Source organism: Budorcas taxicolor, chromosome 13 (assembly GCF_023091745.1).
Source record: "Budorcas taxicolor isolate Tak-1 chromosome 13, Takin1.1, whole genome shotgun sequence".
NCBI classification, from domain to species: domain Eukaryota; kingdom Metazoa; phylum Chordata; class Mammalia; order Artiodactyla; family Bovidae; genus Budorcas; species Budorcas taxicolor.
The window spans coordinates 65,254,933-65,277,829 of NC_068922.1; the positions used below are offsets into that span (position 1 = coordinate 65,254,933).

Genomic DNA, 22,897 nt, shown 5'->3' on the forward strand with positions numbered 1-22,897 from the left:
AAGGACAGGGGAGACTGGCATGCTGCAGTCCATGGAGTCACAAAGAGTCAGACATGACTAAGTGACTCAACAACAACAACAAAAACAGAATTATTTGTAAAGGAAACTCTTACGTCCACAAATGAAAAACTAGGATCATTTGCCAAAGAAAGGAGGTCTTTATAAAAATAAATGCAAAAATACTAAAATTTGAAAGCCATCATCCGTGTAAAATTTAAACCTGTCCTGTGGGCTACCTGAGATACACATACCAGCACTTTAATTCTACCAAACAGCTCACCCCAAACCCTTTCTTTATTATCCCAAATCTCATAAGCAACAACCATGGCTAAACTATTTGGTGCAGTTTCTTCCAGTCTTTTCTCATGTATAAGTATCTTATCAGAGTTGAAGTCACCTTGTACATGCCATTCTGCTGCTGCTGGTGCTAAGTCGCTTCAGTCGTGTCCGACTCTGTGCGACCCCATAGACGGAAGCCCACCAGGCTCCCCCATCCCTGGGATTCTCCAGGCAAGAACACTGGAGTGGGTTGCCATTTCCTTCTCCAATGCATGAAAGTGAAAAGTGAAAGGGAAGTCACTCAGTCGTGTCCGACTCTTCACAACCCCATGGACTGCAGCCCACCAGGCTCCTCCATCCATGGGATTTTCCAGGCAAGAGTACTGGAGTGGGGTGCCATTGCCTTCTCCGACGTGCCATTCTAAATACTTACAAAAACTTAAATCCTGATCTTTTCCCTAGAATTTGAAACACTAAACACCACGTCTTTTCTTCTTTGTTTTTTGGCCACACTAGGCAGTATGTGGGATCTTAGTTCCCCAACCAGGGATTGAACTCATGGCCCCTGCATTAGGAGCTCAGAGTCTTAACCACTGGTTCACCAGAGAAGTCCTATGTTTTTTCTTTTTGAAGGTAATTCATTAAATGATATAAAATTCTGTGCTATGAAAAGCAATTCTTCTACTATCTCCAAACTCCTGTCCATTGTCAGAAGCAATTGTGAATCCTTCCCCATATTTTCCCTGTAGGTTTCCTTTAGTTATCTGTCATTCCTGGGATCCTGAAATAGGACATCGTTTGCAAACACTGGATACCCACACACCCTGGATCTGTGTGTCTGTCTCCCATAAATACAGGGTCAGTCTCTGAGCTGTTAAGGAATAGTGTGGCTGATTCATTTAGATCAGTGATTCTTAACACGGGGGTATGTGTGATTTTGTCACCCAGGGAACATTTAGCAATGTCTGGAAATACTTTTGGTTGTCACAACTGAGGGATGCTACTAACATACAGTGGGTAGAAACCAGGGATCCTGCTAAACATCCTACAACACAAGAAGACAGCTGCCCTACAACAAAGAATTATTTGGCTCCAAATCTCAATAGTATCAAGGTTGAGAAACCTGATTTGAACAGACATGCAACCCACCACGTGAGATTCCTGGGCTAACATCTACGATGCCTGTGCCCAGAGTTCAGTGCCCCAGAGTCTCAGAAGATGGTGAGTTCAGCTGGAACAGGGAGCTTGTCATGAAAACAGACCATGATGCTCAGCGCCCAAGACCAGGAATGGGGAGGGGAGGGAGGGAGCTGAGCTTCTTCGTGCAGGAAATGGAACTGACATGACAGGCTGAGATTGACACGCATGACTGTGACTGATAGAGGCCATCTCTGGCTAATCCTGTGGCAGCTCATTATGATCCACCATGACTGCAGGGCCCAGTCTAGTCTGCAACCCACTAAGAGATGAATTTTGACTGAGACAGATGGGCATGTCCAGCTGTCACTGAGGAATTGTGACAGGCAAGCTAAAGAGCAGCAGCACAGAGACAAGAAGAGCCGGTCACCGGTCAGACCTTGGTTTGCATTCTAGCCTGGCCTCTCTCTGGCTGTGCAACTGCTCAGAGCCTCAGTTTTCTCTTCTGCATGTTGGGAATACTGAGTCTGCTTACTAGGGTTAGTGCAAGGATTAGAAATCATATACCCAAGGGGCCCGCCCTCTGGATTTTGAATTTCCTTAGGCAGCCCTCAGAATCACATAAGCCAGTTCCTTGTAATAAAGCTCTTAAATAACCTCCCACTGGCTCTGCTTCTTTGATTGAACCCTGACTGATACAACCACCCAGCACAGAGCTAGGCTCCAAAATAGAAGTCACTAATTAATAAAGAATCACTGTCATTAATTAAATGCATAATATATGTGTTGAACTGGGTCTTTGTGTGGATTCCAGAAAAACAGCAGAGAACAAGACAGGTTCCCTGCCTCAAGGTGCATATACAGCCTACCTAAGATTTCATACTAGGCCTGCACTGCCAGAAGATATCGGGTGTTTATGGCAGGAAGGATCATTGTGGTGACTGTGGCTGTTAGACTGGGTCTCTCTGGCCTGGGTTTCTGAAGCTCTCCCCTACAGCTGAGTATGGTTGGAAGCTAAGACCAGGTGATAAAGGGCCAACTGTGACACTCACTCTGATTGAGATCGGCTGACCAGGACTATGACTGAGCCTCTGACTGTGGCTACTGGACAGCTAGGACCTTGACCCGAACCTCAGAGACCACGACTGAAACCGAAAAGCCGTGACTTGCGGATGTGTTTCTGTACCGGGATATAAAATGCATCGTTTGATGAAAGTTATTATCCACGGGTTCAAGAACTAAATCCAGTAGCCAAAGGCAACGTTCGATGGGGCGGAACCTGCTGGCACGGGCCGTTTCTTCCGCGACCCAGGGACCCGCCCGGCCCCTTTCCCCTGTTGTTCCCGTCCGGCGCCAAAGAGGGAGAACTTCCGGTGCGCTTCTGCGATCCCTGGACCTGGGCGAGACACCAGTCGGTGAGTGCAGCCTCCTGTCCGCTTTTAGCTGTTCTGCTTTCGTTGTCTGTGTGGTCCGGCCACCCTTCTTGCCGGCTGGGGATTGCGGAGGGCCTGAACTCGGGCACCGAGCTGGGACTGTGGCGTCCCGGTCTTGAGCCGGTGGGTGGGACCCACCTGCCTCTTTCAGGTGGGTTACTCTTACTTGCTCCCCTTGTAACCGTCAGATACGCCGTCGCCAGAACTTCCTGGGGGCACCTGGGAAACTTCTTTTTTCCTAACTTTAGAACTTATGGGCTCGGAGGCCTTGGCTCCGCCTGACGTGGTTCTGGTTTACTCTATCTTCGGTAAGGTTTTTTCCACGAGCCGAGCCTTTGTTTCTCATCTACAAAATGGATATCGTACTTTTTTAAACAGATGTTTAGCCAGCGTCTCATATGTGCTAGAGGTACGAAAGACCCGCATCTCCTGGAGGTGACAGCCCTCTATTAATATTTGCAAACTTGCAGCTGTGATCAGTGAAATGGAAAGATAAAAAGCACTTTGAGAGCATATCACAGGAGATCTGACTTAGCCCCAGGTCGAGGAAGCGTTGCTGAGAAGGTAAATATTAAGCAGAGATCAGAAAAATGGTTTGAGACAGAGAGGAGGGAAGAGTTTTCTATCAGGGGAGCCTCTGTTTGAGGGTCTGAAAGAGTCAGTGTGGCTGCAGCAGAGCTTGTGGAGGAAGCATGATATGAGACAAGCTGGAGGAGTTTCCACGGACCAGGCCATACAGCCCTTGTAGGTTTGCCAAGAGCCACGTGAGAAGTCTCTCAGGATGTTAAGTATGGGTGGTGACATGCTTAGACTGGCGGTTTGAGAAGGTCACTCCTGCTTTTGGATGGAGAAGGGATTGCAGGGACAATCTGGCTGAGGGACATGGTAGCTTAGATTAAGGATGTGGTGGAGAGAAGTGGGTAGATGTGATTCTCTGTATCTCAAGGCATCTTCTTTGTGCCAGGTCATTTGCCAGCTGTGGAAGAGATAGTGAAGAGAATTACAATCTGCTGGAAGTAGAAAGAAAGAAGTGGCATTATCAAAGAGGAGCACACAGATGCCACTGGGAAAATGGCTAATTGATGAGCAATTATTCTAAATGCAATAGCTGTTCATTTAATAAATATATTAAGTGCCTTTTGAACTCAAGATTGGGGATAGTAAGATGATATAAATTATTTAGAGCAGTGGCTTTCAGACTTTTTGCACTGTGACCTACAGTAACGCATACATTTTACATGGTGACCAAGAGTCCATACAAACACACAAAGCTTCAGAAAACAGTGCTTAGTTTTACTTCTTAGGATGTACTCTGATTTTTTAAAATTTTGCCCTTTTATTTAAAAAAAACCAAACAATGTTGGTTGAGATCCTCTAAGTTGATCTTTTAACCCATTATCTGATTGTGACTTGCAGTTTGAAAAAAAATGTTGATTTAGAGTCATAATCATTTGTGTAGGTTTTGGGTAAAGACAATAAAATATGTCCTTTCCATATTGGGAAAAGGGTTGGTCTTCCTTTCCTCATGGTATTGTTTTGTTTGTTTAAATAAAATGAGTAAAAGGAATTAAACAGGCAGCTGGTTCTTCTGTTTGTGAAGTTTTGTGGTCTTGTTGATATGTCTGGCTAGATTGGAAGTGCCTGGAAGGCAGTAACTGTCTTCTCCATGATTATTTCTGTTCGTGTCTGGCAAAAATCCTGCAGGCTCTCCAAGGTTATTTGTTGAATTGAATAGGTAGGTGTCTTGGGACTAGAGAGACGTGTTCTGTTAAAATTAGTTCATGTTGGACCCATCCTTATAAATACAGAGACTATGTCTGTTTACAGAAGTCTTATCAGTGTGTCCTCTTGGGTAGTTCAGAGGTAGATAAAAATAAATGTTCTAAGGTCTTTGTCTTCTAAATACTGATCCGAGGCCAGCCATGCCACCTGGATCCATTTGGGTGAGCAGTCCAGAGGTGCTACTGACTGTGGACCCTTTGGAAAGTTGTTTCACTCCCTGGACTTTAGACTTCTTTATATATATATATATAATACATATTTTATATATGTATTTGTATATATGCGGGAGAAGAGGGTTGTGGTTGAAAAGCTCTCCACTGCCCAAACCTTTTGTGAATTTTATTTTATTTTTTTATTTTATTTTATTTTACTTTACAATACTCTTTTGTGAATTTTAGATGCTAAGCACCCCGTTTCCACTTTCTGTCCATTTCTGGGCCTCCGCTGAGGCTTATGGGAAACTGGGTGGATGCTTCTCGAATCTTCTAAGTTTTAGACAGAATTATAGTTTAAGACGGTTTAGGCACACTAATTCTTTAGAGTGGACCAACCAGGCCTTCTCCACCTTCATCTTCTGTTATGAGAAGGAGATCTGAAGAGTGCACAGATCCGAAGGAGATCTGAAGGAGCTTCGAAGTGCACAGTGGAAAGAACACTGGCCTGGAGGGCAGGGTACCCAGGTTCTAACTGGGTCCTTGTGTGATCTTGAACATGTCTCTTTTCTTTAACTGATGTCTTTCCAGCTGTGAAGTGAGTGTTCTTGCTCATTAAACTCAGAAACGAAAACCGTCTTCTCTTTGAGTATCGTTTTCTTTACCTGTGATGAAAATCAAGGTAGAAAATTATGTCACTGGAAAAGATCCTGATGCTGGGAAAGATTGAAGTCAGGAGGAGAAGGGGACGACAGAGGATGAGATGGTTGGATGGCATCACTGACTCAATGGACATGAGTTTGAGCAAGCTCCAGAGTTGGTGATGGACAGGGAAGCCTAGCATGCTACAGTCTAAGGGGTTGCAGAGTCGGGCGCAACTGAATGACTGAACTGAATTGTTTCAGGGGTCTAATTCAGTATCTGGCACATAGAGAATGCTCAGCAAATGAAGAATCCTTCCCAAGGTTCTGATTAACTCTGACTTCTTTCTTTTTCAGCGGAATAGAGAAGTTTTCCTTTTGATCACTCACCCCTGGCCCCATGGCTGCCATGCAGATGGATCCTGAGCTTGCCCGGCGCCTCTTCTTTGAAGGGGCCACCGTGGTCATCCTGAATATGCCCAAGGGGACAGAGTTTGGCATTGACTACAACTCCTGGGAAGTGGGGCCCAAGTTCCGAGGTGTGAAGATGATCCCGCCAGGCATCCACTTCCTCCACTACAGCTCTGTGGACAAGGCCAATCCCAGGGAGGTGGGCCCTCGCATGGGCTTCTTCCTTAACCTGCAGCAGCGGGGGCTGAAAGTCCTACGCTGGGATGCGGCCCGGGAAGAGGTCGACCTGTCCCCAGCCCCAGAGGCTGAGGTGGAGGCCATGAGGGCCAACCTCCAGGAGCTGGACCAGTTCCTGGGACCTTACCCCTACGCCACGCTCAAGAAGTGGATCTCCCTCACCAACTTCATCAGCGAGGCCACCGTGGAGAAGCTGCAGCCCGAGAGTCGGCAGATCTGTGCCTTCTCAGAGGTGCTGCCCGTGCTCTCCATGAAGCACACCAAGGACCGGGTGGGGCAGAATCTCCCGCGCTGCGGCACCGAGTGCAAGAGCTACCAGGAGGGCCTGGCCCGGCTGCCTGAGATGAAGCCCAGGGCCGGCACAGAGATCCGCTTCTCCGAGCTGCCCACACAGATGTTCCCGGCAGGTGCCACACCGGCCGAGATAACCAGGCACAGCATGGACCTGAGTTATGCCCTGGAGACTGTGCTCAGCAAGCAGTTCCCCTGCAGCCCCCAGGACGTGCTCGGTGAGGAGGAACACGGCTTTGAGAGGGGGCCAGGGGAGGGCTGTGTGGCCGAGCGGCTTGAGAATAGGGAGTCCCTCTTTGCTGATTTGGTCTAGTGGTTCCTAAACCTGGCTAGGAGGGGGTCTTATCCAGAATGCTTGTTAAAGGAACAGATTCCCAGGGATTTCCCTAGTGTTCCAGTGGTTCAGAATCCGCCTTGCCATGCAGGGGCTTGGGTTCAATCCCTGCTCGGGGTACTAAGATCCCACAGGCCACAGAGCAGCTAAGCCCACACACTGCAGCTACTGACCCTGTGCACCGCAACAAAAAGTCCTGCATGACACAGCTGAGACCTGATGCAGCCAAATACATAAACTATATATTTATTTTTTTATTTAGGTACAGATTCCCAGGCCTTACCCCTGGAGACTGATTCGAGAGATCTGGAGTAGGTTCCCAGCATTTTACCTGTCTGTCTGCCTGACAGGCAAGTGCTGTAGGTGAGCCTGATGCAAACAGTCCCATGTCAGGGAACCCATAGTGTGGCCTCGCCTGCCCACCACTACATTTTACAGATTGAGGTCCATAGAGGGAAGGGATTTGACTGCTAAGTGATATAGCTGAAGTGAGACCAGAGCCCAGGGCTCCCGGTCCCAGGCCCATCGTGTTCCTGGGAGCCTTCCACCTGCCCCTTCAGTTTACTCTTGACTCTCAACCAGAACAGTGATTTTCTTTTAACTGTTACAGTCTTTATTGTTGTTTTTCCCCCGCTTATTACAAAAAATAACATATTTATCCTTAAAGGAAAACAAAAATGAAAGTCCAAATCCCACCACCTGGAAATAGCTGTCTTTGTTCACTTTGTTGTACTTTTCTTTCTTTTTTTTAACGAGAAACACAGAAGGACATTATATAATGATAAAGCACCAGTCCACAAAGAAGACATAGCTATTCTAAATTTGTGTGCAATGGACCACAGAATTGCAAAATATGTCAATGAAAACTTGATAGAATTGAAAGGTGAAGTAGATGGACCCACAATAGTTTTAAGTCTTCAACACTAAACTCAAAAATTGATTGGACAATTAGATTGAAAATCAGCAAATATTTATAGGAATTCAACAATAGCATCAACGAATAGGATCTAATTGATATTTATAGAACATTCCACCCAACAACCTCAGTATATGCATTCATTTCAAATCCTTACAGAACATAAACAAGTATGACCATATTCTGGGTCTTAAAACAAACCTTGACAATTTAAAAGGAATTAAGTCATACACAATGTTTTTAAGATACATACACATTTTTAAGGTACACATTTGTATTTCTCAGTTTAATACGTTTCTGTTTCCTTTTTGTTTTTATTATATGTTTGTGTATATATGATATTTTTACAAAAGCAGGATTACAGTATATTATCCTGTAATTTGCTTTAATATAAATATTATTCCATGTCACTGAAATGGTCACTTCTCTTTAGTGGCTACTGAACTTCCATTGTTATTGGACCCGCCCCTGTTAATGAATCTTTGAAGATGTTCCTGGTTTCCATATTGTAAGTGTAAGAGTCTCCTGGTGTGCCCTTCTGCGTATTTTGGGGTTGAAATTGTTGGATCAGAGAGTGCATGCTGCCAGGAGAAGGTCAGGCATCTTTGCCAGCTAATGAGGTTGTGGCCCATCACCTTTTGACATGGCATTTGACACGGTGATTTAGCAGAGTCCTCTTCTGACTGGATGGTTGAAGAGTGACTTCCTGTTTCAGTTTATATTCTTTGATTACTAGTGACAGCAAACGTTTGTCACAGCTTTAATAGCTACTAGTATTTTTGCTTTTACAAGTCTAATATTTGCATATTTTTCTATTGGAAGATCAGTGAGAATTTGAATATAGGGCCTTTTATATAATAGGCTCAGCTGATAAAGAGGGACATTTTAAGGGTGTGTATCAATTTTCATTTAATAAGTAACACTTGAGATCCTGGCTTCAGAATGAACAGAAATCCTGTTTTCTACCTCCTAAACATTTCCGTTCTTCAAAGTAATCTTGTGAAAAGGTCTGTTGCAAGGATCACTGTATCTTTTTGACAGCTCTTTGAAATTATTTCTCATCTCAATTTAATTTTAGACTAAGCCAGAGATGTATAAATTTAAATGAATGCCCTAAATTCAGAGAAGCAGCTTGTATTTCCACAAACTAACCAGGTAAAGCCAACTGAAGAAGCAAATCATTAACCTCTGTCATACAGAGGAAACTTGACTATATTTTGAAAATATTAATCAAATGTCCAAAATGTCTAGACCCCGTAGCAATCTGCTCAAATCAAACTTAGTTCCACAATCCTAGGAACAGAGAACTAGTTTTTCCAGCTCTCCAGAAGTGACAGAAATTGGACACCATGTGTTTAAAGAGGTGTTTAGTGTTGAGTACATCTTTTTAAAAAAATTTTGGCCACACCCCACAGCTTGTGGGACCTTACAGTTCCCTAACCAGGGATCAGACCTGCCCCTCCTGCTGTGGAAGGCAGAGTCTTAACCACTGGACCACCAGGGATGTCCCACATCTGTTCTTTTCATGGCCCATGTGTAGATATACCACAGAAGTCCCCCTTAAATTTGAAGCCAGAGAAAACATGTCTGATCAGCAACAGTATATCTTGGCACCCAGAGACCCAGCTGCTCACCCAAGGACAGTGGCTTCTGGACTGTCAGGTCTCTTTGCGACAGGGATCTGCTGGGAATGTGGGAATAATAACTGAGGTTTCTGGAGTGCTAATTTGCACCGACATTGACATTGACATTGAAGTCGCTCGGTTGTGTCCGACTCTTTGCGACCCCATGGACTGTAGCCTACCAGGCTCCTCCATCCATGGAATTTTCCAGGCAAGAGTACTGGAGTGGGTTGCCATTTCCTTCTCCAGGAGATCTTTCCAACCCAGAGATCGAACCTGGGTCTCCCGCATGGTAGCCAGATGCTTTAGCGTCTGAGCCACCAGGGAAGTCTAGTTTGCGCCAAGTGTTACACTAAGTGCTTTATATGTATTGGGCTGGCCCAAAAGTTTGTTTGGATTTTTCCATACGATGTTATGGAAACCCTGGCATGAAATTTGGGGCCAACGAAATACTGTATCGATTCACATAATCTCTACTGCATCCCTCAAATAAGGAAACTGAAGCATAAACAGATTAAGTAGCTTGCCCAAGGTCACACACATGGGAAGTGGTGGAGCTGAGACTTGAACCCAGGCAGTTTGGCTCCAGAGCCCATGCTCTTAGCCACAAGCTGCTCATAGCAAGCAAATTGTAGAGCCCTATGATTAAACAAACACAAATGATTTGGCTGGCAGGCTCACCCTGGAACAAGTATTCATGAATTTTCCTGTTCTAGAAGGCCCTAGAACCATTCCCACCCAATAGAAATCTGTTTTATCTTTCTGTTGTTCAGTTGCTAAGCATTAGATGTGTGACCTTGGGCAAGTCTCTTGAGCTCATCTGTACACTGAGGCAAATACCACCTTCCCTGACCACCTTATGGAGTTGGGCTGAGGGTTCCGTGGTGTTACACAGCCTTTCCCTGCCCCTGAAGCAGACCATGTGCATCAGATTCACCCAGGAAGCTTGTTAGAGCTACACATGCCAAGGCTCCATCATCTGTCTGCAACCAGGATCTCTCGCAGTGAGGCTCGGGCAGCTTTATTTTTCCCAAGTTCTCCTAGTAATTCAGATGGGCAGCCAGTTTGAGGATCCACTTGGCGTAATGTCCACAGACCCATTTTGTTAACTTGTTAAATGCTAGGTAAATACTCGGTGTGCTTCTTCTCTTGCAATCTGATCTTACAGAAATCTAAAACCAGTTTGGTTTCTCACGGCTTGAGTTTATAGCAGTTCAGCAAACGTTTATTGAGCAGCTGCTAGGTGCAAAACCCCATGCCAGGCTCTGAAGGAGTGACAAGGCTAGACAGCCACTTCAGGCTGAGGTCCGGTGGCCCTGATGGCTTAGTCGAGTCAGCCAGCAACCCTCTCCCTCAGGTTGATCTCTCCTCTCTGCACCTCTCAGGTGAGCTCCAGTTTGCCTTCGTGTGCTTCCTGCTGGGGAATGTGTACGAGGCCTTCGAGCACTGGAAGCGGCTCCTGAACCTTCTGTGCCGGTCAGAAGAGGCCATGGTGAAGCACCACACCCTCTACGTCAACCTCATCTCCATCCTGTACCACCAGCTCGGCGAGATCCCCGCCGACTTCTTTGTGGACATTGTCTCCCAGGACAACTTCCTCACCAGCACCTTACAGGTGAGCGGGCTTCTGGCTGACACCCAAGTGGGTCAGAATGAAGGCCACGGTGTGTGAAAGCACCCAGAGAGGCTTACATTTCTGTCTCTTGCTGTTCTTTCCTTGGGGTTTCCCCAGGGACTGAGTGGTAAAGAATCTGCCTGCCAATGCAGGAGACGCAGGTTTGATCCCCGGTTTGGGAAGATCCCCCAGAGAAGGAAATGGCAACCCACTCCAATATTCTTGCCTGAGAAATCCCATAGACAGAGGAGCCTGGCGGGCTATAGTCCAAGGGGTTACAAAAGAGTCGGACAGGACTTGGTGACTGAACAACAGTGCTTTCCTGAGCCAAGCTTTCTTCATTTCAGTTTCCTAATCATAGACTATTCCCTGGTTCTCTTTCTCCTACTCAATTGTAAGCTCCTTAATGCCAGAGACCCTCTCTCTATACCCTCTTCTCCCTGCCTCACCCCAACATGCCTAGCAGTGGGGCACTTGGAATTTGATTCAGCCCCACCCTTCGAGCAACTGCACTCAAAACAGTTTTTCTTCCTCCCGGCCTAGAGCTGTGAGTTGCCGCAACCCAGTAGGACAGAGTTTGGAAGCTAGTTATTCCCAAGGAAACATCTGCAACTGCTTAGATCTCATTTAAGCACGAAAGTAACTTTGATTTCCTGTTCAAACAAAATGTGCCAGTTTCTGCAGAGATCCTCTGATAGAAAAAAAGTGAAATTTGCTTTTAACTCAGCAATTAAATTTTCATTATGAGTGGTAATTAGGGAAGAAGCTTCAAACAACTTAAAATCTTCATCCTGCGCTATTTCCTCCCTTTGCAAACAGATTAGCTCCCTTTATGTTCTTGGGACAGCCTCTGTCGCTCACGCTTTGTAACTTTCTTGAGTGTAGAAGGGGCAGAGCTGCAGGCTGTCAGTTTCCATACTTTTTGTTCCAGGACTGCTTTCTTCTCCCTGTGTGGGAGACCCCCATAGGCCTACCCCTTAAAAGGGGCCAGTCACTCATCTCCCACTCCCACGCATGGTAAGGGGAGGAATGAACAGTCATGAAATGCCTGTTGACATTTAATGGGCACCATGCTTCTCTGTTTATGTGGGTTCCCTCATTTAATCTCTCTGGAGCACCGTAAGGCAGGGAGGATTATTCCCATTTTACAGATGAAAACACTGAGACTTACAAAGGTTAAATCATTCACATAAGGTCACAGAACTGGTAAGTGGCAGAGTCAGGATTTGTACCCAGGCCTTAGTCTTGATTTCAGGCCTGTGCTTATGCCCCTATGTACTGAATACAGTGTCTCCCCCTCTGGAAAGAGTCTTGATTGACATTAGTGGTGACACTATCAGGGGCCTGTTTCTCAGAGGTAAAGAACACTTTTCTAAAGCCAAAATGCTGTCAGAAGAGTCCCTGTGATCAAGCAGCTGCGATAAAACTCTGGAAGTTGAAGGACATGTGCAGATGAGGGATGAGTCAGGCAAGCTGATGGTTTGAGCCTGGCATATTCCACTTCATACAAGTTATAAAACTGCCCTTTTATTGGTTTTTGATGTAACAGAGAAATTAAATCCCTTTATTCTTCCTCTGCAGGGGAAATCCACCCCACAGTTACTGGGTTGTGGGTTGCAGAGCAGTAGGAGGCCGCAGCCTGCTAACCTGCCTCTGGCAGTGGCTGTGGCCCACGGGAATGCACACTGTCCTTGCGATGTGCATTAATGCTGTCGCGCAAACATAGGAGAGCCACACTGTGTCACTGGCCGTCCCAGCCATTGTCAGCACAGCCAACAGCTGAGCTCTAATTGCTGAGGCTTTGTTGCCAGCAATGATTTATGAAGCATAAAGGGCCCAGCTGGATTGCTCGATATCCAGGTGGGGTGTGCAAAGCTGATGGTTAGAGGCATTCTGTCTTTGGAGTTTTCACCAAGAAAATTCAGTGTCATTATTTGGAAAAATCCAGGACATGTGCCTTTAAAAAAATAAATCAGCATCTGTTTTTGCGCATCCTTTCTTTATGTACAACATTCTTCTGAAAGGGTTGAGGGACACATACGTGAGGTAGCCTGTTTCTCGGAGGTACAGAACACTTTTCTGAAGCCACCATACTGTTGGAAGAGTCCCTGTTATCAAGTAGCTGACATATAACTCTGGAAGTTGAAGGACTTGTGCAGTGGCTTCACTTCATTGATTTATCAGGTGTTTGCTGAGCACCTGCTGTATACAAGGCTCTGATCTAAGATGGGAAATATAGCTATGAGCAAGACATAGTACCTTGGAGTTTATATTTTGGTGGGAAAGTAAACAAATGAATTAACCAAATGACTCCAGATAGCACTAAGTGTTTTAGAAGGTAGTACCATTTCCCTAACCCAGGCCTTTTGGTCTCATCTGGATTGCATCAGACTTTACCAACTTCCGTGTTTATCCCTGTTAATCCGTCTGTCTCGCACTCTGCCACCAAAAGGCACCTGTGATCCTGTCTCTCTGTGGTCCTTAACTGCCTGCAAACCTAGGTCCCGAGGTCCATGTTGATCTAGCTGCTAACCTGTTCTCCAGCGTCTCCTTTCTTCCCCTATTTCCCCATCAGCCACAGCGGCAGTGGTCTCCCTGCAGGTTGCCAGACCGGCCATGTTGTTTCATGCTTCCCTTTTATTTTCTTAACTGTAAAAAATACATAACGTGAGATTTACCCTCACAATAATTTTTTAAGTGTGCAGTTGTTGTTCAGTCGCTAAGTCGTGTCCGACTTTGCAACCCATGGACTGCTGTGTCCTCTGCTGTGTCCTGGAGTTTGCTCAAAGTCATATCCATTGAGCTGGTGATGCTGTCTAACCATCTCATCCCCTGCTGCCCACTTCTCCGTTTGCCTTCAGTCTTTCCCAGCATCAGGGTCTTTTCTAGCAATTCAGCTCGTCACACCAAGTGGCCAAAGTATTGGAGCTTCAGCTTCAGTATCAGTCCTGCCAATGAATATTCAGGGTTGATTTCCTTTAGGATTGACTGGTTTGATCTCCTTGCAGTCCAAGGATACAGTACAGTATTGTTAACTATGAATAGAGCGGATCTCTAGAACTTTTTTATCTGGTACAACTAAACCTTTATACCCGTATTTCACGTCTTCTTAACTGAATCTTGCTTTTCTCCCTGCCTGCTGTGTACCCCTCATCCCACAAGGTGTCCGCTAGGCATCGGCATCGCTCTCTGTGGCGCCACGTCTAATCTCTCCCTCCTTGCCATACTATTAGCCTACTTTGTACTTGTCACTATTAGATGGCACAGGCTGTGTTTGCTGAAATGTATGTGCTGTCTGTCTGACTCCCCCACCGAGCCGTGGGCTCTTTCCGGAAACGTACTTTTTGTCCATCTGGTTATCTTCCACACCTGGTTGAGGTTTAGCACTTATTTTACATTGTGTTACTGGGTGTTTTTAGATGGACACAGTGCATAATTCCTGTGACAATGTAAATAGATGACCGTGCTACGATATTGTAAACAGTGAAGTCTGATCAAAGAGTATTAGGAGCACCAGAGAGGGTTGGTTGGTTGGTTCATTCACACGGGTTGAGATTTAAGAGACGGAGGATCAAGAATGGCTTTTTTGTAAAGGGGGGGGGCCTTTGGCCATGGGCTTGAAGGATGACACAGATTTCAACAGGCAAAATGTGGAAAAGATATTTCAAAAGTTTTTCTCGCTTTTTCCATGGTGAGTTACATTGGTGCCATCTTGGCACTGAGATCCAGTGCCCCCCACACAGGCACTCACCTCCGGTGTCTGTGAGGGAATGAGTCAGCCCATAGAAGCCTCGCAGCCAGTCCCCTGCTCTCCCCGCAGGTCGCCAAGTAAGTGGAACCAGCTTTCCTGCTTCGGAGTTTAAATGGCTGCTACCCACAGAGAGGGGCTGGTGTCTGTGTGTGAGCACTTAGACAGCCACATTAGCTTGTGTAAAATCAACCATGTAATGCCCTCTGCCATTAGAGGCCCCTTTCAATAGATGCCACTGGGATTTTTACAAATCCCGTGGATTTAGCATGAATAAAAATTATTTGTTTTACAAAAATAGATACAGTTTTTTCTTTTACTTAAAGCAACTTAAGTCATCATGATTTGTTTAAAGCCAATGAAAGGATAATCTGAATTTAATAGTATGTTATAAAGTGAGTTATGTACAAAATAAGAATTCTTATTGCTGATTGCATAGCATTTAGGCATATAGTCATGTAACCTTTTTTCTTTTTTTAAATACTTTTAGTCACAGTAGGCCAAATAGGCTTTCCAGCTTCATTTCTTGCCAGTATTCTAAATACTGTCCATCTATAACTCTCAAGGGAGAACACCAGCTCTGACAATGTCTATAGCACAGGCATACCTTGGAGATACGGGTTCGGTTCCAGACTACCACAATAAAGTAAATATTGCCCAAAGTGAGTCACGTGAATTTTTTGGTTTCCCAGTGTATATAAAAGTCATACACTGGGACTTCCCTGGTGGTGCAGTGGCTAAGACTCCATGCTCCCAACACAGGGGGGTCAGGTTCGATTCCTGGTTGGGGAACTAGATCCCACATGCTGCAGCTGAGGGTTCAAATGTTGCAACTGAAGATCCTGTGTGCCACAACTAAGTCCCGGTGCAGCCAAGTAAATAAATAATTTTTTTTAAGTCATATACTGTCGTATACTATAGTCTGTTAAGTGTTTAATAGCATTATGTCCAAAAACAACCTTAATGAAGAAATACTTTATTGCCAAAAAATGCTAACCACCATCTGAGCCCTCAGTGAGTTGTAATCTTTCTGGTGGTGAAAGGTTTGAAATATTTTGAGAATTACAAGAATGTGACATAGACGCAAGGTGACCAAATGCTGTTAGAAAAATGGCACTAATAGACTTGCTTCATGGAGGGTTACCACAGACCTTCAATTTGTAAAAAAATGCAGTGCCCGTGAAGTGCAATAAAACAACATATACCTGTGTTTTATCATAACACCAGCCATGATAAACTTCACCTACCCGCTCCTGCACCTCCTGCTGACAGCTGTCGCTTCTGCACGTTTCCTGTACGTTATTTTGTTTAGCTCTCACAACAATTTAAGAAGTTAAGTATATAATCCCATTTTACTGATATCCTTACTGATGAGGAAACAAATAATTTTGCCCAAGATTGCCAGACCTGGTGGATGACAAGGCTGAACTTTAGTTCTGACTCTCCCATATGTGATTAGAGCCCCAGATAAAACATCCTAAATTCTTTAAATTGACCTTAGAAAGCATGATTGCTGCTGCTTTTTGCCTTCTTGATAATCACTGTGAAGTGATAGTCTTGCTTTTAACACCACTTTCTTCTTCTGCAAGTGAAAATAAAATGTTCTACCTCTGGCTAGTTTCATTCTAAGTTGAATAATCATCTGGGAGTTTAAAAAATTAGAAAATTGCATCTTTTTGGTCTAGCCAAAAAAATAGGATAAGAAGTGACTCAGCTATCTACCGTGGCATTTTGAATTTCTCAAGGTGACCTGACTGAACTCAATTTGTTTAACTTGGGTTTAAAGGAAAGCTTTCACTTTTCTGACTAAAATAATTCACAATTTTACAATATATAGACTTAATGGTAGATGTATTAATACCTTTTTTTACATTTGAAGAAAAATCCCCAATGGGTTTGCTTTTAGTTTTAGATAAATACAGATGTTTATAAAATGTTATTTTTCTATTTCAAAAGGATTTTTATAATATCCAGGGTTAATATTCCCATATTAAGGTGATTCATTTCTCAGTGATTTTAAAAAGTTTGCTGTTTCACAGTAACCAGATCACTACTAAATCTACATAAGAAGGCATACAATTAATCTAAAAACAAGAGAATCAAAGTAAATCGTCTAAACATCTGTCTCAATGTGAAACTGTCTAAATATCTCCTCTTCTGAATGGTGAATTTTGTAAACTCTTGGGACAAAAATAGATCAGTGCGTCCCAGGGGCTAGGGGACAGGGGAGGATTTGATCCCTAAGGGACAGCATGAGGGAATATTTTTGGAGTGATGGAACTGTTCAGTATCCTGATAGTGATGGGATGTGGGCCTTTAAACTCGTAGAACTAGGTACCAAAAGGAGAAGCTATAAGCAGACACTATCTGCCTTGATTATGTCGTATACTGGCTGCACGGGTATATTGTCTGTCGTTTAGTCGCTCAGTCGTGTCTGACTCTCTGCGACCTCATGGCCGTAGCTCACCTGGCTCCTCTGTCCTTGGGGTTCTCCAGGCAGGAATACTGGAGTGGGTTGCCATTTCCTTCTCCAGGGGATCTTCATGACCCAGGGATCAAACCCGGGTCTTTTGAGCATCTCTTGCATTGCAGGCAGATTCTTTTACTACCGTGCCACTGGGGAAGTCAGTGTATGGATGTATACATTCATCAAAATGAATCAAAATTTTAAATGGATGAACTTAATTGTAAATAAATGATGCCTCAGTAAAGTTGGTTTGTTAAAGCAGTCAACCTGGACTGTGCCCTGGGTCTCAGAGGCCCACAGAAGGCACAGTTCCAGAAGAACCTGGTCTCCAGGCCCCTTGGCTCCCCACAGGCACTGCTGAAAATATCAAGGATGGATTAAGTCTGTGTCAAGACAAAAAGAAGGTCTTGGTAGGGAAGAAGGATTTCAGTTTCCCTACTTGGACTGCATCTTGCTTGACCCGTATCACTTGCTCAGCATTTATCACCATCCTCATCTGTACAGTGGGAATAGTAATTTCCTGTCCTCCTACCTCCAGGTTTGTAGCAAGGATTAGACTGACAGATTCTTCAAAAAGGACATAGCCCTTTTAAAATCTGAAGCCTTATTTTTCAGACTGAAGGCTTCTGTTGTACCTGCCTAGAGTTGATGTTGCCCCGCTGGTAGTGTTGAGGGGGTGAGTGGGGAGGGTGAACGATGAGTCTGAGCCCAGCCTGTTCCAGTCCCTCGCTGTTGGCCGTTGCTGAATGCAGGGCGATCCCTCCGTCTCATTCATATCCATTCAGGGAGCATCCTGTGGGCTCTAACTCTGCGCCAGGCCCTGGGCAATCTGCCATGCGGGTCACATGGATAATTAGGGAGTGACTTCTACTCTGAAGGGGCATAGATCACAGATCACTGTAATGCAAGCAGAGAGTGAAAAACGCCGTAAGGGAAGCTCAGGCATGGTACTGGGGAAGCAGAGGTTGGAGCTAAGTTCCATTCAGCTTGGGCTTTTATAAGAGTCCTGTCACACGGAGGTGGCCTGTGAGCCAGTGGCATTAGGGGCCTCGTAAATAAGCCACCTCCTCCCCAGGATGAGTCCCTTGCTCTCTTCGGCACCATCACATAATTATTGAGCAATCATTTGGTGCAGGCACTGTGCCAAAGGAACCCAGAAATGGATTTTCATAGAACCTATGGTTGTCTTTTGTTCATTAAACATATCATGGGTCCTTTTTATATGTCAGACTTCGTACCAGGGGAGCGGGATGCAGGTATGTAAAGGAGTCAGTGCTTGGGAGTTGCTCCTCATCTCTTGGGAGAGCTCAGTAGTAAATGGATTACCACCGACTGAGAGTGAGGCTATGTCCCAGGTAACCCTGGGCACCAGGGGAGCGCAAAAGAGCACCTGGTCCATCCATGGTCTGGGAAGACATCCCAAGGAGGGTGGCGTCTGAGCTGAGTTTGGGTCACTAGTAGAAAGCTGTAGGTGCAGGAGGAGAAAGCAGGGGTGGAAGGGTGCTATAAGCAGAGGGAATCGCCTGTGTGTGCAGAAACGCAGAGACGATGGAGCGTCTTTGGGTCGCTGCTGGAGAGGGAGGACTGTGAAGTGAGTAGCACAGTGTAGCGTGTAAGGAGTGGAGGCTTCTGCTAATTGAGCCATCAGGCCCCCCCGGACCCCTGGAGACAGACCCATGAGGGTGCAGGGCCTCCAGCGCCAAGGCCGTTTGCAACAAGGCTTCTCTGCTTCCCGTACCAGCCCCCTCCCCCGAGTTCAGCGCTCCAGAGCAAGCTCTATTAGCCGCCCGCAGACAGGCCGCCGGCTTCCCCGCTGCCCGCTGGCCACTGAGCTCACACAGCCCCTCCAATTAGTTATTGATCCCGTGTTTTGTTGTGGCTGTGCTTCCTGCTCCTGTGTTTAGTCGATTCTCAAGTAATGAAACCAAATTCTGTAACCGCCCCACCTTCTGCTTCTGTGCCCCCTCCCCTGTCACTTCTGTCCCTGCTCCCACCCGGACAGAGTGGCTGCAAACAGAGACTACAAACGTGAGCCTCACGCCACCTGCCACCGGAGAGGCAGTGCAGAGGCAGGCGGGAGGGGGCTGCCTCTGGAAGCAGCTGCAGAGTCCGCCTGTTACCTTTGTCAGGTCAAGACCCGGGGAGCCCAGATCCCTTCCATGGTGGTCTACCGTCACTGGGGCACCAGGTTGACGTGGATCAAATTGCTGCTCTCACCCTCCTGCCGCTCGTCTAGGGTGGTCTTTCAGGGAGCCAGCAAGGAGTCTGGGAAAGCTACTTCCTTTCTGGTAATTTAGACCCAGGCATCTAACTCCCCTTAGCTTCTGTTTCCGTACTAGAGTCGGACACAACTGAGTGACGTCACTTTCACTTTTCACTTTCATGCATTGGAGAAGGAAATGGCAACCCACTCCAGTGTTCTTGTCTGGAGAATCCCAGGGACGGGGGAGCCTGGTGGGCTGCCATCTATGGGGACGCACAGAGTCGGACACGACTGAAGCAACTTAGCAGCAGCAGCAGTGTGTCTTCCCAGGGCCTTGTGAGGATCTATTGGGCTACTCTGTGAAACTTCTTTGAAAATAGTAAAATAGTGTGAGGAGGAGAAATGAGTTTGCTGTCATTCTCAGAAGGGATTGAAATCCAGGACAGTCTGAAATGGAGTTTCAGATGTAGAGAAAATTACTTGTTTGCCCCTGCCCGTGTTTCCACTAGTCATAAAGAACCCACCTGCCAATGCAGGAGATGTAGGAGACGCGGGTTCAATTCCTGGATCGGGACGATCCCCTGGAGGCGGGCATGGCAACCCACTCCAGTACTCTTGCCACACCCATTTGGGTTGCTATTGTGAACAAACAAACAAAAAGAGAAAATAAAAGATGTTAGAGAGAGGTGTTGGATCGCTGATGGAAATGTGAAAACGGCACAGCCACTGTGGCAAACAGTATGGTGGTTCCTCAAAGCATTGAATAGAATCGCCTTATAATCCCAAAGTCCATTCTCGGTATGTACCCCAAAGAATCAAAAGCAAGGCTTCTATAGGAGATATTTTTAGATTCATGTTCATAGCAGCATTATTTATAATAGCCAAAACATAGAAACAATCCAAATGGCCCTTGATAGATGAACGGAAAACAAAGTGTGGTATATACATACAATGGAATATCGTTCGGCCTTAAAAAAGAAGGAAATTTCTAGCACATGCTATATGAGTGAGCCTTGAAGACATTATGCTAAGAGAAAGAAGCCACACAAAAGGACAGGTATTGTATGTTATGTAAGGTTATATAAGGTACCTGTTGGGGTTTTTTGATTGTTTTTTAGTCGCTAAATCATGTCCTACCCTTTTGCAACCTCTTGAGCTGTAGCCCACCAGGCTCCGCTGTCCATGGGATTTCCCAGGCAAGAATACTGGAGTGGGCTGCCATTTCCTTCTCCGGGGAGTTTTCCCGACCCAGAGACAGAACCGACACCTTCTGCATTGGCAGTCGGGTTCTTTACCACTGAACCGCCAGGGAAGCCCCATGAGGTACCTGGAGTAGTCAGATTGATAGAGATTGAAAGTAGAATGATAGTTACGGGGGCTGGAGGAGAGGGGATGAGGAGTTAGTGGGTATAAAGCTTCAGTTGGGGAAGATGAAAAAGTTCTAGAGATGGTTGCATAATAATGTAAATATACTTAATGCCACTGAACTGTACTTTTAAAATGGTAAATGGTATATAGTGTTTTAAATGATAATTTTTTAATGGTTAAAATGATATATTTTGTGTTATGCATATATTGCCACAATTTTAAAAAAAAATCAAAGACAGCTTTTAAGGAGAATACAAACCTCACATTGTATGCAGTGCGTACCCACACCTGGAGTCTATTTAGACTAGAGCAGCGGTTCACCCTCAGCGGGTTAGGGCCTGGGGTTTTTTACGGGACCTAGGGGCTCATAAGCCCCCCACACCTTAGCACCAGCTGGTGTCGCTGCTGCCATTTTTTCTAAGTTCCTGCCCACGTGCCCAGTAGATCTCACCAGAGGGCAGGGCCGGGTGATGGCCCTGCTGGCCTTATTCTCAGTGGGGCATCTCTGCCCAAGACAGTAATTTTCCATTCTCATCCTGCCCCAGCTTCTCATCTGGGCTTGGACCTTCTTTCTTGGTTTGGGGGAGAGCCCAGCAGGTGTCCTGAGCCTGTGCCAGCAGCAGCTGATCCTCCCGCCCCGGAGAGCCGGGCACCCGGAGGAAATTTCCACCGCTTTCTCGGCCCCTGCGTGTTCTCAGGAGTGACTTCTCCTCTGTTCTCTGTAGGTTTTCTTCTCCTCTGCCCGCAGCGTTGCTGTGGATGCCACCCTGAGGCAGAAAGCCGAAAGGTTCCGAGCTCACCTGACCAAGAAGTTCCGGTGGGACTTTGAGGCGGAGCCTGAGGACTGCGCACCGGTGGTGGTGGAGCTCCCCGACGGCGCAGGGACGGGCTGACTGGGAGAGCTCTCGGCCAGGGGAGGCCCCCTCCCCACGGCCGCAGTCCTGGCTTCTCCGTCCACCCGTGCAGCTGGGACCTGCTGGGGCAGGAGCCCTGCTAGGTCCTGCAAAGATGAAGCCAGAATCCCCTCCTTCACCAGTAATCAAGTCCCTTCAGTGCCAGAGAGGCTGTTCCCCATCTCGCAGGCACCTTGTGGGTTCCCCGTCAGCCTGGTCATGGTGCTAACCCAACTGAATTCCACACGGGCTCTTGGGAGAGACCTGCCTCAGCAGCAGTCTACTTCCTTCCAGAAGAGAAGCTGTTGAGCCCCAAGCCCAAGAGAAAGGATTGGTTATTCCATAGAGTGGTTTCAGGAAACCCTGGAGTGCCCAGGAGTCTGAGATGTCAGTTGTTGACTTTTTAAAAGTTAAACACAGGGTAATAGGGAAATGAGCCAGAATTTCTGCCTGCCCCTTGTGGATGGGAATACATCCCAGAAAACATGGGCGTGTGGCCTCTCTGGAGCCCCAGGTTGAGGAGGGCGAAATAAGACAGTGGGCTAAATCTGGTGAGTGGTCAGCTCTTGCAGTCTTTGAAGTTCCTTGCTCCTGTCCAGAGGTCCCAGTGGATAACCTTTCAAGATGGTTGTAGCCCCTGACCTCAGAGGCCTCGCTAGTGCCACTCTCCTCCCACCTGTTCCATTCTGAGGCCTCAGACCTGGAAGTGGCCCTTGGCAACCCTCCCAGATGGGCCTGTTCCTCACCAGAGTCACCACGACTGTTTCTGATGACCTGGAGATTCAGCAACAAAGAGAACGGTTCTTGCTCTGGACAGGTTTCTTTGGCCTTGTAGAAGTTCTGCATCTTTATCCAGAGCTCCAGAGACGACCTTGTCAGCCTGGGTGCCCCTGTCCCGCTGTGGAGACCACAGGAGTAGATGATGGTTCCTGTTTCCTGGGTGTCCTGAGGGGCTCGCCCATCACGCACACAGGCCCTGGCTGACCTCACACTGTTGTACCTTGATGAGGGTCCCTGTCCCACTGCCTCCCAAGGCTGCGGCTCACACCAGGTTTCTGAGTGAGAATCCCCCCACTGGTTAAGATGTTCAGTTCCACTTGTTTCCTTGGAATTTTTTTCCAAGAGTGTAATGTACATTAAAGTCTTGGCGCTGAGACCAAATCCCCTTGTGTGAGTCTCTTGCGGATGCACAGGGCCCCGTGCAGTCAGACGCTGTCCTGAGCCACACACGTCCTCCCTCCCAGGTGCCAGAAGACCCTGCCCACCTCTGCAGGCTCTGAGGAGGCAGGCGGCCAGCGACGTCGCCTGTCGCCATGAGCCCTCCGAGATGAGCACACCGGAAGGAAGGATCGAGGCCCTGTATCTATC

The 22,897-nt window shown here is 46.5% G+C and overlaps 1 protein-coding gene across 1 annotated transcript; it reads left to right on the top strand.

Moving 5' to 3' along the window:
• The first annotated feature begins 2,794 nt into the window (after positions 1 to 2,794).
• AAR2 (AAR2 splicing factor) lies at positions 2,795 to 22,681 on the top strand. The gene is made up of 4 exons (XM_052650922.1): positions 2,795 to 2,831; positions 5,782 to 6,581; positions 10,621 to 10,850; positions 21,362 to 22,681. Exons 2-4 carry the CDS (start codon positions 5,825 to 5,827, stop codon positions 21,527 to 21,529), a joined length of 1,155 nt encoding a protein of 384 aa, XP_052506882.1. The 5' UTR covers positions 2,795 to 2,831; positions 5,782 to 5,824; the 3' UTR covers positions 21,530 to 22,681.
• The last annotated feature ends 216 nt before the right edge of the window (positions 22,682 to 22,897 follow it).